The 14,401-nt window shown below is 39.3% G+C and overlaps 1 protein-coding gene across 1 annotated transcript in view; it reads right to left on the bottom strand.

Annotated features, from left to right (window-relative positions):
* Nucleotides 1-14,401, bottom strand: part of LOC122803769 (1-phosphatidylinositol 4,5-bisphosphate phosphodiesterase beta-2-like) — a 445,743-nt gene that overhangs the window by 428,683 nt on the left and 2,659 nt on the right. Inside the window, exon 2 of the mRNA XM_044073457.1 lies at nt 2,527-2,740. Coding sequence (XP_043929392.1) covers nt 2,527-2,740 — 214 coding nt within the window. The remainder of the gene's footprint in view (nt 1-2,526; nt 2,741-14,401) is intronic.

The raw sequence follows: 14,401 nt of genomic DNA, 5'->3' as shown, positions 1-14,401 counted from the left end.
TTAAAAATAAGAAAAAATGTGCATAGAATGTTATGTTATCCCAGTGAGCGGATGGTTCCTAGACCCCCATGTAGTACTGGCACATTTCCTTGTAACAACTGTAACTTCTGTCCCTACATTTATAAACACAATATGTTTGTACATCCAGTTACTACACACTGTTATCAGTTTAATGTAGTGGCTAACTGTAATTCAGAACATATAGTTTATTTGGCATTGTGCACATGTTGTCCTGCGTTTTATGTAGGCAAAACTGATAGGAGACTAAAAGATCCGATTCGAGAACATCTATATCAGATACGTATTCAATCTAGCACTAATGCATTACCTAAGCATACTCTTGAAGCAGGGATAGAACATACATTTTGTTTCCTGGTACTTCAGATGAATTATCCTAATATTAGGGGTGGAGATGTTAGAACTACACGGAAAGAATAGAAGTCAAATGGATAATTCAGTTTAAAGCACATGTTAGCCCAGGGTTGAACGATAAAATTCCATTGAAACCAGTTTTGAAAAATAGGAAGTTAGTAGCTAAGTACACTAGGGGATCAGCACATTTTCCATGCTATTTATTGTTATGTATTTTATGTGCATATTTTTATGTTTTTAATCATGATATGTACAAGTGTGTTATATATATTTTTATTTAAATGTATATTAAGCTTTAGTTTATAATAATGCACTTATTAGAATAGGTGTTATTTAATATGTGCAGAGCATGACTTTAAAATGAGTGATGATATTATTAGTATTAATTATTCAATTACCAGTTGGCTATATAAGATAGTAGCTGATTTTGAATTCTGTTTGTTAATGGTTTGACAAAGCCTTTTGGCAAAAGTGCTCACCTTCACATATGTCTGGAATAAAGGATTTTATTTTACTCTTGGAACTTACTTGGAACCTATTTGTTTGGTATAGCTTCATACTATTCAGTTTTATTGTTGGAGAATGCGTCTTAATTGAACAGTTACATGCTGGAAACTTTGCTCTGTGCTGGGTTGCTCCTGAGCGTTTTTATTTACTACAGTTTTTTTACATACAGATGTTATAGATGTACTTTGCATATTTACAGCTTCATTTACTAATGTGCCTTGACACTTTCCCATTGAAGATATCAGGAATGCATGTAGTTAAGGCTAAAACATCAGATTATGTCACTTATGTCATCTCATAACTAACAGCTTCACTCACCTCTACAGCCTGCACTGTGACAGTATTTTGTCTGGCCTTTCAGCTCAATTAAAATTTGTTAAAAAAATAAATAAATAAATAAAATAAATAAAAAGTAAAAAACAAATAAATAACAAACAAACAAATTCCTTATCTTGAACTCCCTTCAGCAGTGAACCATGGTTGTCAGTCCCCTTAGTCATGAATGCCTTACCAGGGGATCTGTTTATGTATGCCTGTCTCTTACCTCTCTTTAAATGTCAACTCCTAAAACTCACTAAAGCTAAACAGTCCTGTTTGTGGTTTGGCTGGGCCTCATAAAAGCAATACAGCCATTTAACCGTCTACCGTTACCTGCCATTCTAACTCCTAATTTTCCACAAAGAAATATCCTGTTTCTACCTTACTCACCTATCTTTCTCTGTGTCACTTACCTCTTTTATCCCTTTCTCTTTCTGTATCCATCTAATTCCCCTTCCAGCCCTTCTCTCTCATGTCTAATTTTCCCTGAAACATACTCTATTAACTCTTCAGGCCATTCATTCCCAGTGTCACTTGCTCCACTTTCCTCATATCCCTAGTAAATTCACTAATTATTTATACGTACAACCTTTCGTTCTGTGTCATATATTTCCTGAGCTAATTTCTCTCCATTCCCATGTTGCACTACGTCACTTAACTTTACAATTGCAAAGTGCTTCTCTCTCTTCAGATATCTCCTCATTCAGGCTTCCATCCGCTATTGTGCATTAAAAAGTAAATTAACATCATTAATTTCATATGCTGACAGTATCTTCTCAACTGACATTTGTCTCTTCATTCCAAAGTGGGGTACCATACCTAGTTGATCATGTACTTTCACTTGGATAGGTTTCACATAGTAACACTGCAGTACTCATGTTCATTGATCCACCTCTGAGCATTATAAATGTATGGCATTTTGATCTGCGTTATGATGGAGCCTTTCCCCATTATACTAAGTCTCATAGGAGTACTTACTGAAGAATGAACCAACTAATATAGACAGTGAGTATGTCTTGCCAGATAATTATACACAAATTAGCATATAAATACCTACTACTATATAATTATGTACCTTCTACTTTGTGTACTGCATGTCCAGTTCTAGTGCTACAAAACATGCCCCGAGATCTCCCCAGAGTGAACTCCTCAGATGTGTGGGATTTAACCCAGCTATCAAAACCCACACAGGCTGCCCAGTGACAAGCATCATAATCAGCTATGATCTGCATGACTTTTGGTATAACTTTTATATACCAAACTATATTTCTACGTCCATGTTACTGAAGGCAAGACACGGATAAGCCTGTTTTTTATGAGAAATATTACCTTTTCTTTTTTGGTTTCTGCACTTTCTTGATTCCTGATTTCCTTTTGAGCAGTACATGCAGACTGGACAAGGCTGAGCTGCATTTCTGTACAAATTCATCGCTGCGTTTCTGGTACTTCTTCTGAATCTCCTTCAGTTCCTTTTCTTGTTTCTTCTCTAACTTCACATAGTCTTTGAGCTTCTTTAATTCATCAAGTGTTGCTGTCTGAGGTTCTATCCCCAAGATACAAAGAATTAACAGGATGTTACATGCTTTGCAGTTTCACTTTCAAATATCATATTCAGAGCAGTACGTGTAAAGATACCCTGAAAACGATTTACAAAATAGAGATACTATAAAACATGCTGCTACTGTAAGAGACAGATTATGTACTAATATAAAAGTTCTGGGATAAATGGATAACACACAGAACAGGTCAAAAATCACACACACAAAGCTGCTGGCATGAACCTTCTAATGTTATTATAACTTGTATATATGTAGACAGAACACAAGTTATAACTGCATAACTATTCAGTCATGTTTGGGCAGGACTATTTATCAGAAAAAAATGAGTAAAGAGAAGGCAAGAAGCAGAGCAATAGTATGTTTTGGCCTTGAAACTTGTATTTGTAAAACAATGCTTTGTAAATTAAAACTTTGGCTAAGACATATATATTACTGCACCTTATAATAAGTGATGCACTTTAAACTGCTCCTACCTCTTTTTGTGATTTAATCATGCATTATTGCAAAAAGGAAAACTAACCTGGAAAACATAAAGTTGTCCTTGAGTCTTTGTACCCAGCATTTACACCCTGAGAACGTCTCTATATCAAGGCACTGAGGTTGCTCAGTACCCATTGTTAAATGTTAAGTAAAGTAACCTTGCCGAAAATTAATTTCCCCTTTCTTTCCCCTTTTCCTTGAGTTCTCTGCTTCCTGCTTATGTGCATCACTCAGACCCCCCACATATACACACTGTATCCCCATCTATGTTATGATGGCAAAGGCTGTTACACTCCTAATTTGCCCACAGCAGAGCACATAACTGCACAGCTATTTTTCTGACAGGATTTCTGTCCTGAGTCATTATACAAAGTTTCAGATCAGTCATTTTTGGGTGACAGTGCTATTATCATCTCACCCTTTACCATCTCAACTCATATCTGCCTTGTGAAGGATTGCATACTATGTTTGCACTCAAAAAATTTAAAATTAAATTTAGTAATATTGTACATGCCAGATGCCCAGAGTGTGACAGAATCTTCCTGAACTTGGTTGTGAGAATATGGACAGATAACATTAGCTTAGAATAAGAGGTGTAGTGCACTGATCTAGTGCAAGGATGCCTTGATAATGTGTGTTTGTGTGTGCGCACTTGCGCGCGAGCGCGCGCACGTGTGTGTGTGTGTGTGTGTGTGTGTGTGTGTGTGTGTGTGTGTGTGTGTGTGTGTGCGTGCGTGGTGTGTGTGAGCTCATGTGCAGGACTGTGTGTGTGTGTGTGTGTGTGTGTGGTGTGTGTGAGCGTGTATGCAGGAATGTGTGTGTGTGTGTGTGTGTGTGTGTGTGTGTGTGTGTGTGTGTGTGTGTGTCTGTCTTTAGATGCCTCCTGGTATAGATAACCACATGATTTGGTTAGAAGAGTTATCCTGGAAGGTATATAATCCTAAAGTGGTCTGCATTTCCTTTGCATCCTGCATTGCTGTGAGAAGATCCTTCATCTATGAATTCTTATCATTCAGTCACATCAATCAAACGTCTGTGAATAATTATAAGACTGGGCATATCACAATGCTAAAATAAGAATACATAAACAATGCACTTAGAAAGCTATGCAGAAAAGGTGCGCCTGAAGGCGCCTCTTAAAGTAAACTGCTAAGTCACACTCATGAAGTTGCACTGACAGTAAATGATACATTTTCTTTTTCTTGTCCCGCCATAATTTTTATGATTTTGCAATGTTGAAAGTATAGTAGTTGTAACTCACAGTTTAGCATATTTTTAGATTAAATATTGATGAACCTGATTGACTTCTTTGAATCAGTCTCCAGAGCTGTGGACGAGGGTAAGGCAGTCCACACAGCCTATCTGGACCTTGCCAAGGCCTTCAACACCATTCCCCAATCTGGAATCATAGATAAACTTACTAAGCTTGGTATTAATCCTTACATCACTCAATGGGTTGCCAGCTGGCTTGCTGACAGAACCCAGACTGTAAAAGTAGCCAACTCCAAATCCAGCTCCAGACAAGTGACAAGTGGAGTACCTCAGGGTTCAGTCCTGGGACCTCTCTTGTTTGGCATCTATTTCTCTAAAGTACAGGCCAACACTAAGGGACTCTGGCTAACAAAGTTCACAGATGACTGCAAACTGGGAGCCATTATTGAATCCCCAAAATTATGTGGATATTCTACAAAAGATGCCAAAAAATGTATAGTCATCCCCTTTGGGAAAAAAACATGTACCCGTGAATTATCACATAGGTGGCAGGACACTAAACACAGAAAGTGTGATAAGAGACTTAGGGACACAGGTGGACATGGTCTCACCTTCAATAACCACATTGCCACAACAGTCAGGAAATCCTTCTATGTGGCACACCTCATCACTAAGGGCTTTTCATCCAGAAAAAAAGGAGGTCATTGTCCCACTGTACTCATCCATCATTAGACCCATTATAGGCTACAATGCCCCGTTTGGTATGTACCTCTCAAGACATCTGAAACAACTGGAAAGGCCACAGTAATTCCTCACTAAAAGAATCACAGGCCTAAAGCAGATGCTCTGTGTTGACCATCTAAAAAAACTCCAGCTATACTCTGTCACATATCGTCTACTCAGAGGCAATCTCTGTTTAACAAACAAGGCCATGTCAAACCCAGAGCTGCTGGACATGCTACACTTAAAGAAATCACAATCTCTCAGAGCCACACACTCCAGGGATCTAAACCTTGTCATCACAATTAACAAAACATGCTGGAGGGATAGGTTCCTGACCCAGAGATTCCCCAGACTCTGGAATAGACTGCCCATACATGTCAAGCAGAGCGCCTCTTTGGCCCTCTTCAAAAGGAACCTTGATGATTGGATGGGAGATAGGAAATTCATCCTGGGGATCATGTCAGTCACCATGCTAGTGAAGTAAATATTGTGGGAGAAATAGCCAGGGAATTGTTATGGCTAGGCTTGTATAGGCCCTAGGGCCGATAGCCTAGTACCAACCTATGAACCTATAATAGTAAATATTTCTGGGGGCAACTGATTCAGGTTTATTAACAGAAAATATTCACATTAATAAATATTTACTGAATTCCTGGTCTAGGGGCTACAAATCCAGAGAAATGATAAATATATCATTACATAATTAAAAAAAATACTGTTACAGCATTAATATTAATTATTGGTTTTACGTATTAACAATATTAATAATATTTATAAATATTATAATAATTTTAATAACTTGACGACAGGGAACAGTCCATAAGTTCTAATTTTATAATTAAGAAAGAATACATTACTGCAATTAGAACTCATGGAATGGTAGAATGTTTCCTATTGTCACGTTATTAAAAATGTATACAAAGTATTAGCCCGGGGACTGTTAATGGATTTGAAGATACTATTTATTAAATTCCATACATTATTTTTATGTTTTAATAAACTCTTAGTTCATTTTCAAACACGGTATCGTATAAATAATTGTATGCATCTTAAAAGAAAATAACATATTGCAAAGCAAAACATCTGTTTTAAAACTGATTATACCTTTGTATAAAACATACCTGACTAGGCTTAAAAGATTGTAATGACTAGTTTTCTAAGGAGGTTGATGATTTAGTTTAGGTTTCTTCCATTATAGCAATTGCTGTAATACTGATACTATTTTCTTGAACTTTGTCTTTATAGAAACATTTCTGCATTGTGCAGGGGGATAATAAAGATTGGAATCAAGGGTTAATTATGCAAACAAATATTGTTAATCTAAGAGTACAAAAGAAGAAAAGTTATTTAATGATTTAGATAACTCCATCCATCCATTAGTAATAAAGTATAGTTGTGTAAGAATTTACCATAAGAGTAGATATCCAATTAAATCACTGTTGCAGTAGTTACTACTTATTAGAACTATCCTGCCAAGGACACTGTATGTCTGACCATCATACCAAAGCTTGAGCATCTTCCACTCACCCTGTACATCTGACATACACACAAAATGCAACAGTGGTACACAAAGGGCATATGGGACTAAAAATATTCAGAACTTTATTGTTCCGGACCAAAGGAGTAGAAGTCAAAGGAAGAAGATAAAGGGAAAACAGAAGGGGGGGTAAATGTAAAAGAAGATCTCAGTTCAGCCATGAAAATACATAAAAGTATCTACAATAATATAAAAACCCGGGAGAAAGAAGGTGGGAGTTCATACTGCAACAGTGATTCTACTGGGGATCTACAGTTATGATAATTTCTTATACAACTGTACTATGTCCTTTATTAATCACTGTTGTTCACTAGCTATGGGAAGATTCCCAAAGCTTACTATAAAGAGTGGGAGCGGACAGGTAGAGGAACTGGAGTCCAGAATTCCCTGAAGGATAAAGCCAGTGAATCCAGCCATTGAACTGGAAAAAGCATCAATCCTATATGCTTAGTAAAGGTGTGGACAGATGACCAGCTAGCTGCTCCTGAAATAGATGCAGCATCCAGACCTTTAAAAAAGCTAGTGATCTGTCAGAATGGGGTTTTTTCTCTGATTTAAAAAGTATTTTTCATGGAAGTGATAACAAAGGGGAATAAAAATGCAGTTAAAATAGTTAGCTTGGAAACTGGAGTACCCAGCCTCTTATCCTGAAAGGAATCAAATAGTTGCTTATTATTTTTGATATAACCTGAGTGTACAGGTATAGAATGAAAAATTCTTTTTCCTTTGTTTTGAGGATGGTGGAAGAAAGAAGGTAAATATATTGACTGGTTAAGAGACATTTTAATGATTACTTTAGGCATGAAAGAAGGATTACTCATAAGAGATACCCGATCTTTGTAAAATATTAGGAGGTAGAGATTTCATAAGAGCTTATAATTCTGAAAGCCTTTTAGCTGCTGTAAGGATCATTAGCATAACTGTCTTCCAAGTACAGAACTTCAAGTAAGAGGAAGAAGCAGGCTCAAAAGGAGGCAGAATCAGCTTCTTTAGTACATAATTTTCTTACGATGGAGGAATAGATTTCCTTGGTAGCTTGATATGAAGAATGTCTTTTATAAATTGCTTGAACTCAAAATGTTTAATAAGCAGTGGATTAAAAATTAAACACATGGATAAAGCTGATGAATGGACCTTAACAGAAAACAATCTAGGCCCAAACGGAGCAACTCACATAAATACAAAAGAATATCAGAGATATGCATAGTTAAAGGATCATGTTTTCTCCTTTGGCAATAAACAGAAAATAAGATTTTCTTCTAAGGTGTTTTCAATTTTCCTATAACACCTGTAGCACATCTTCTGAAAACAGCTGTCTAAATTGAATCAATATCCTATAACCCAAAGAGTTAGGTTTTGTAAACTTGGGTGAATGAGAGAGCTCTTTTGCTGTGTGAGCAAGACCATCCTGTGGGTAATCTGTGGTGATTGCCCTTGGACAGGTGAAAGAGAGAACCTACGTTGTCAGGACTGAAAAGGGATTCACAAAGAAGGAAAGCTAAGGTGTTACATCATTTAGCATGCAGGAGATGTTTGTTCCACATGTAGGGACTCCCTCGGATGATAAATCTGTCCCCTAAGAAGTCGTTATGTTAACATGTATGTTGAGAGTTTGAAGACAACTGTTTCTAAAAATAACAGTGTTTCTTAGATAAATTAGATGTAGTACAGGATCTCTATTTAGAATGCATGAGAAAAAACAAAACTTTTTAATCTATTGTGATATTACATGGAGCCCAACCCTTTGATTCTGTTGGTAAGAAAATGATGAGAGATCTTTCAAGGGTGGATATGTGTTTGGTAAAATACATACCAAATGGTTCAAAGACCGGCCGATCTCACTAGATCCTGAGAATATACTTTTGATAATTATCTGGGCAATGAAAAAAATATCTCCTTAAGACATGTGACACTTGATTGCCAAGATAGTTCACTGTTGACAAAAGTGAATGACTATCTAATGACTATATTGCCCTTAATCAGGGCTCCATTTATATGGCCATTATTTGAAAAGAGCTATTTCCCAAATCAACTACACTACATTATTTGCATTATGTCCAGGGCCATGTTGACTCTATATAACCCTTCTTGGGGAATTAAATAATGGGACCCTATTTACAATTATCTGGTTCACAGGTTCATACATATGTAATAGGCTATCGGCCCGAGAGCCAAAGCAAGCCTAGCCAACCGTGTATTGGCTTTCACCACCCATGTATCATTAAATTCCTGCCCATCTATCAAGCAGTGCCCCAGACATAACCCCAGGGGTTAATTTTCTATCACACATCCACTTATCAAGGTTTTTCTTGAATAGTGCTAATGACAGGCTCTGCTTGATGTGGATGGGAATCTTGTTCCAGAGTATGGAAAGTCTCTGGGACATGAATCTATCCCTCCAGAATGTCCTATTCATTGTTATGGTGAGGTTTAGGTCCCTAGAGTGTGTAGCTTGGGGAGACAGGGATTTCTTCAAGTGGAGCATGTCCAATAATTCAGACAGAGGTCTCCTCGGAGTAAGCGGTATGCGACCGAGTAGATTTTGAGTTTCTTGAGCCGGTTGGCATGAGGCAATTGTTTGAGGCCAGCGATCCTCTTAGTGAGGTACTTTTGGGGCCTCTCAAGTTGTTGTAGGTGTCTTGTGAGGTACATCCCAAACGGGGCATTGTATTCAATGAGGGGTCTGATAAGTGATAAGTAGAGGGGAATGATGACTTCCTTATTTCTAGATGCGAACCCTTTTGTGATTAAGTGGGCCATGTAGAAAGATTTTCTGACCACTGTGGCAATGTGGTTATCAAAGAAGAGGTTACTATCCACTTGGGTCCCAAGGTCTCTTATTGCACTTTCTGTGTTAAGTGAACTTCCCCCTATTTGGTAATTCATGGGTACCGTGTTTTTGCCAAATGGGATAACAACACACTTTTTGGCATTTAGTTTGAGGCCATGATTTTGACACCAGGTGTCAGTCTCGGTGAGGCCCTTTTGCAGGATGTCTCTGTCAGCAGGGGAATTGATAATGGCACCCAGTTTGCAGTCATCTGCGAACTTGGTTAGCCATAGGCCCTTGGTGTTCACTTGCACTTCAGAGAAGTATATACCGAACAGGAGGGGTACCAGGACTAAACCCTGGGGTACTCCACTTGTCACTGGTTTGGAGTCAGATCTGGAGTCAGCAACTCTTACCATGTGGGTTCTGTCCATGAGCCAGTTGGCCACCCATCTCATGATGTAGGGGTTTATGTTAAGGTTGGTGAGTTTGTCAATGATTCCTGAATGAGGGATAGTGTCAAATGCTTTAGCGAGGTCCAGGTAGGCTGTGTGGACTACCTTGCCCTCATCTGTGGCCTTTGTAACTGTTTCAAAGAAGTCTACCAGGTTTAGGAGACATGACCTACCTTTTACAGATCCGAATTGGGTAGCATCCAGAGTTTGGAGGTTACCTATATCTTTGTTTATGAGTTCCACGATGATGTGCTCCACTGCCTTGCAGAACAGGTTTGTCAGGCTAATAGGTCTGTAGTTTCCGGGGTCTGTGGTGTTTTTTCCTTTGTGGAGTGGGATAACCATTGATGTGCGCCATTCTGTGGGCAAATAGCCTGTGGTGAGGCTGTGGTTGAACATGGATTTTAGGTGGGGAGCTAGTTAATTTTGGAGTTCATGTAAGACTCAGCCTGGGATGTTGTCCGGTCCCATGGATGCTGTGTTTTTTGCTTTAGAGAGTGCCATTTTTACCTGTGTGTTTGTGACTGCCGGGGCTCTACAACCATCTGGTATAGTTATGGGCCCTTTGGGGGGTGAGGGGGAGTAAAGTTTGCACTGAACCTATCTGCCAATATGTTGGCAATATCAGTTGGCTCTGTATATTTTGTGCCATTCTGTTGTAGCTCAGAGCAGATTGGGGTGTTGCCATGGAGAGTTTTGACAGCTAAATAATGCTTTGTGGTTGTCTTTGGAATCTGTGGCAATTTTTCATTCAAAATTAGCTTTGGAGGATTTTATAAGAGACCTTAGTTTCTTACTGAGGCTCGTCAGTGAGTTCCTCCATACCTAGGTTTTTACTCTCTTTTGCAACAGTTTCTTCCTTCTGTTGTAGAGTTTGTTAATGGCAGCGGACCACCAGATTGGCTTTCTTTTTTTGGAGGATAGTGTCTTGGTTTTGTTGGGGATATCATGATCCATGCACTCATGCAGGTGCTTGTAGAGTGCATTTGTGTAAGATTCACCAGTCATGACTGTACTGACTGTGTTATTCATCTGCAGAGGTGTCATGAAGTTGGTCACCTCAGTTTTCAGAAGCATGAAGTTCGCTTTGGAAAAATTTTTTACGATGGTTTCCTTGTGTGGGGGTGGGGTCAGGATGTGGATATCTAGGGTGATTAGTTTATGGACTAATCTAACCAGCGAGGAATTGATTTCTGGCATTAAGCATCGGTCACCCATGTTGGTAAAGACCAGGTCCAGAATATTGTTGCCCCTGGTAAAAGCATTGACAAGTTGATCCAGGGCATTAGAGTTTATGAACTCCAGGAATTGTTGAGCCAGTGAGTTAGTACAAGAGTAGTTTTCCTAATTAATGTCTGGGCAGTTGAAATCGACCATTATTATGGTGTTTGGTTGGACCCTCATTTTTTCTAATGTCCCCAGGAATGAGGAGTGAGTGTCCTGGGTCAAGGTGGGGGATCTGCAACAAGCTACAATTTGGAATGCATTTTTGCCCTGGGTTAGTTGCACTTGGATGAATTCAGAGGCATTGTATTTTGCAGCTAGCCTGGAGGTGTGGATGCTCTTGATGAATATGGACATACCTCCGCCCTTCGTATTTCGGTCCTGGTTTTGTGGCCGAAACATGTGGTATGTGTTATAGCCTGGTAGTGCTGGGGTGCTCTCGGGAGCCTTGAATCAGGTCTCAGTCACTGCACAGATATTGATGTTCTCCACTTTGAGGAGTGCCTCGAGTGAGTGCATTTTGAGGTTTAGACTCATAGCATTGAGTAACATTACCCTCAGTTTTTTGTTTCCTGTAGTTCTTATAGTGCTGGGTTTGTTTTTTGAGCCTTGCCTAAAAAAGGCACTATAGGGGAGGCAAGAGCCCTGGCCAATATTCTGAATCTCAGGGGTGACAGGTGCAGGCCATCTCTGGTGAAGCATAGCGGCCTATCAAGCATGTCATCCAAGGCAGACAGACACTGGATCCCCTTTGAATGACACCAGAAGCTTAGCCAATTGTTGAGGTTGATCATCTTATCCTTGTACTGTGGTATCATTTTTGGTGATGGCAGGATGCTATTCGGGGCTAGGGTCATACCTGCCTGGGGTACAAGATCCAAGAGCTCTTTTATGTCTCTTTTCATGTAGTCCAGGGAGGCACATCTCAGGTCATTTACACCAACATGGACTATGAGATAGTCATATTTGTACTTGCCTTGTAGTGACCTGAGTGCATGCGTTATGTGGCGGATTCTGGCACCCGACAAGCAGCTGACAGTAACCTTCTCTTTGTCCAGCCTGGTGAGTGGGGCATTGGTGTGCCTGACTATAGAGTCACCTATCACAAGTGTGTTGGGTATGTTGTTTTGCCTTATGGGCTGTGGTTGTGTGGCACACCGAGTTTGTGGGCTATGTGTTGTTTGGGGTGTGTTGGTGGGAGGAGGTTGCTTATGTGTCTGCTTTGGAGGTCTCTGTTGCCTAGGCAGATTTAGATTTTTAATCAGTGCCTCCGTATATGTCTTGGTGTTTCTATGTGTGGGTTTTGGAGGTGTTGGTTTAGTTTCTCTAAGTGTTGTGAGTGGGGTGTTGTGAGTTGTTACCTTCTCCTCTTGACTGTCTGTTCCAGTCTTGGTTGGAGAGAGCTTTGCCTCTGGATTGGCTGTATAAGTGCATCTCTCACAAGTGTTGGTAGGAGGAGAGGGTTGTCTGTGTACATGAGGCAGTTGTAGCATTGCCTCAATATGCCCAGGCTCATCAGGTAGGCTGGAGAGTACACCAGGAGCTGTCTCTTGGACATGCCTGAATATGTAGGGAAGTAGAAAGACTATTCCCTTCTGGCAGATGCTGGGGTTGAGTGCTTAGTGCTGCAGTAGATTTAGAACAAGTGCTGGGCTGAAAGGTGTGGGTCTGGGTGCTTTAGGCTGAAAGATTGACAAGTTCTAAGGGAAAAACTGAAGAGCAGACCTTGTGGAGCCGGGAATGGTTAACCCCAGCTATCTGGCGCTGTACGGTGCACAAAACTGCGCAAAAGCAGGTTTTTATAGCAGGAAGATAAAAGGGATAGAAATTAGCCCAAAATGGCCAATAAACTACACATTCTGACCTGGAAACCACTTCTCCAGGGACAGATAGGCTGCTCAAAGCTCCCCACTCTCACTGGTGAACAGAGAAACTTCCTTTTATCCAAGTTAGGTATGGACCAACACAGAAACTACAATACAACCCTGGATTCAGCAAACTCTGTAAACATGGTTAGCTGTAAACCTGGGACATCTGTCTTCACATCAGAGAAGTAGATATCAGTTTGAAAGGGACCCAACTCACAACCCTGAGGGACTTACCTACTGACTATTCTATTAGATGAAAGGGTTCCCCTAGCTCTTACATATGTGTTTATGATCAAAAAGCTAATTACAAATCTATCAAGTAATATATAAGACAATGAATCTGTCATTTTTACTTTTAGAATTAATTTCCAGGATCTGATCTGTAGTGATTATGAGAGGAAAAATGTTACAATTTAAATCAAAGATTTTAGTGGAGGGATGTTGAGGTGTGACAAAAGATAAATAATTTGAGCAACACTTGTCAGCTTGGGCATTTACCATGCCTTTGGTATCTGAAGAGGTAGTGTTCATTTTCAAGTCCTGTGAAGTACTGGGTATTATTTATAATTCTCCTAATATAGTTGACCTTAATTTAATTAGCAACATACTGCCAGATGGCCTCAAAGGTGGCCTTGAGAAAGTATTCAGCTACATTGGACACTGAGTTGTTAAAGTAACCATGATGACCATAGAAGAGGACTACAAACCCATATCAACAGAGACCATTATATGACCAGATTTCAGTGACTACCTAAATGGTAAACTACTACAAAGGTTAGATAGGAATAAACCCCCACTGTCTTCTAATTAGACAAATGAACCAGATCACTAGATTCAGTTATAAATTGAAGAAACTCAGAAAAAAATGGTAAGAAATGCAGGAAACTGTAGTTACACATGATAATTCCAGGTCAAGAGTATGAAATTAATAAGTAAAACACAACTTGTCCTAAGTCACTCTCCTGCTATCTGATCAATCTCCAGATGAAACAAGAATAGCTAGTAAGAAAATCCAATTAGAGCAGCAAATATGAGCCCAGGAGTGACAATGGCAACATATAAATCAAATCTCATTAGCACAGGAGGACTCCAAGTGTAGGTTGGCACTGCTTAGCACTAAATCATATGTTATGCATTGTGGCCAAATGTGTTTCATTATTAAGAGAATAATATTACCAAGACATTCTGATAGGTCACATCTATCTTATTATAAATGTCCTTGTTGCTACAAATTTGGATATGGGTGGAACATTTGACAAACTGGAAAAAACTTCCCTATTGATGGAATATTAAATGTTCCCCTTCAATTCATTAAAACTTATAAATGGATTTACAATCCCTTTAGTTTCCTAGTTGTTTGTGGATGAAAGTAGGTT

Source organism: Protopterus annectens, chromosome 6.part0, assembly GCF_019279795.1.
Source record: "Protopterus annectens isolate FY-2018-M chromosome 6.part0, PAN1.0, whole genome shotgun sequence".
Classification (NCBI taxonomy): Eukaryota; Metazoa; Chordata; order Ceratodontiformes; family Protopteridae; genus Protopterus; species Protopterus annectens.
This window is presented reverse-complemented; position numbering and strand designations above follow the sequence as displayed.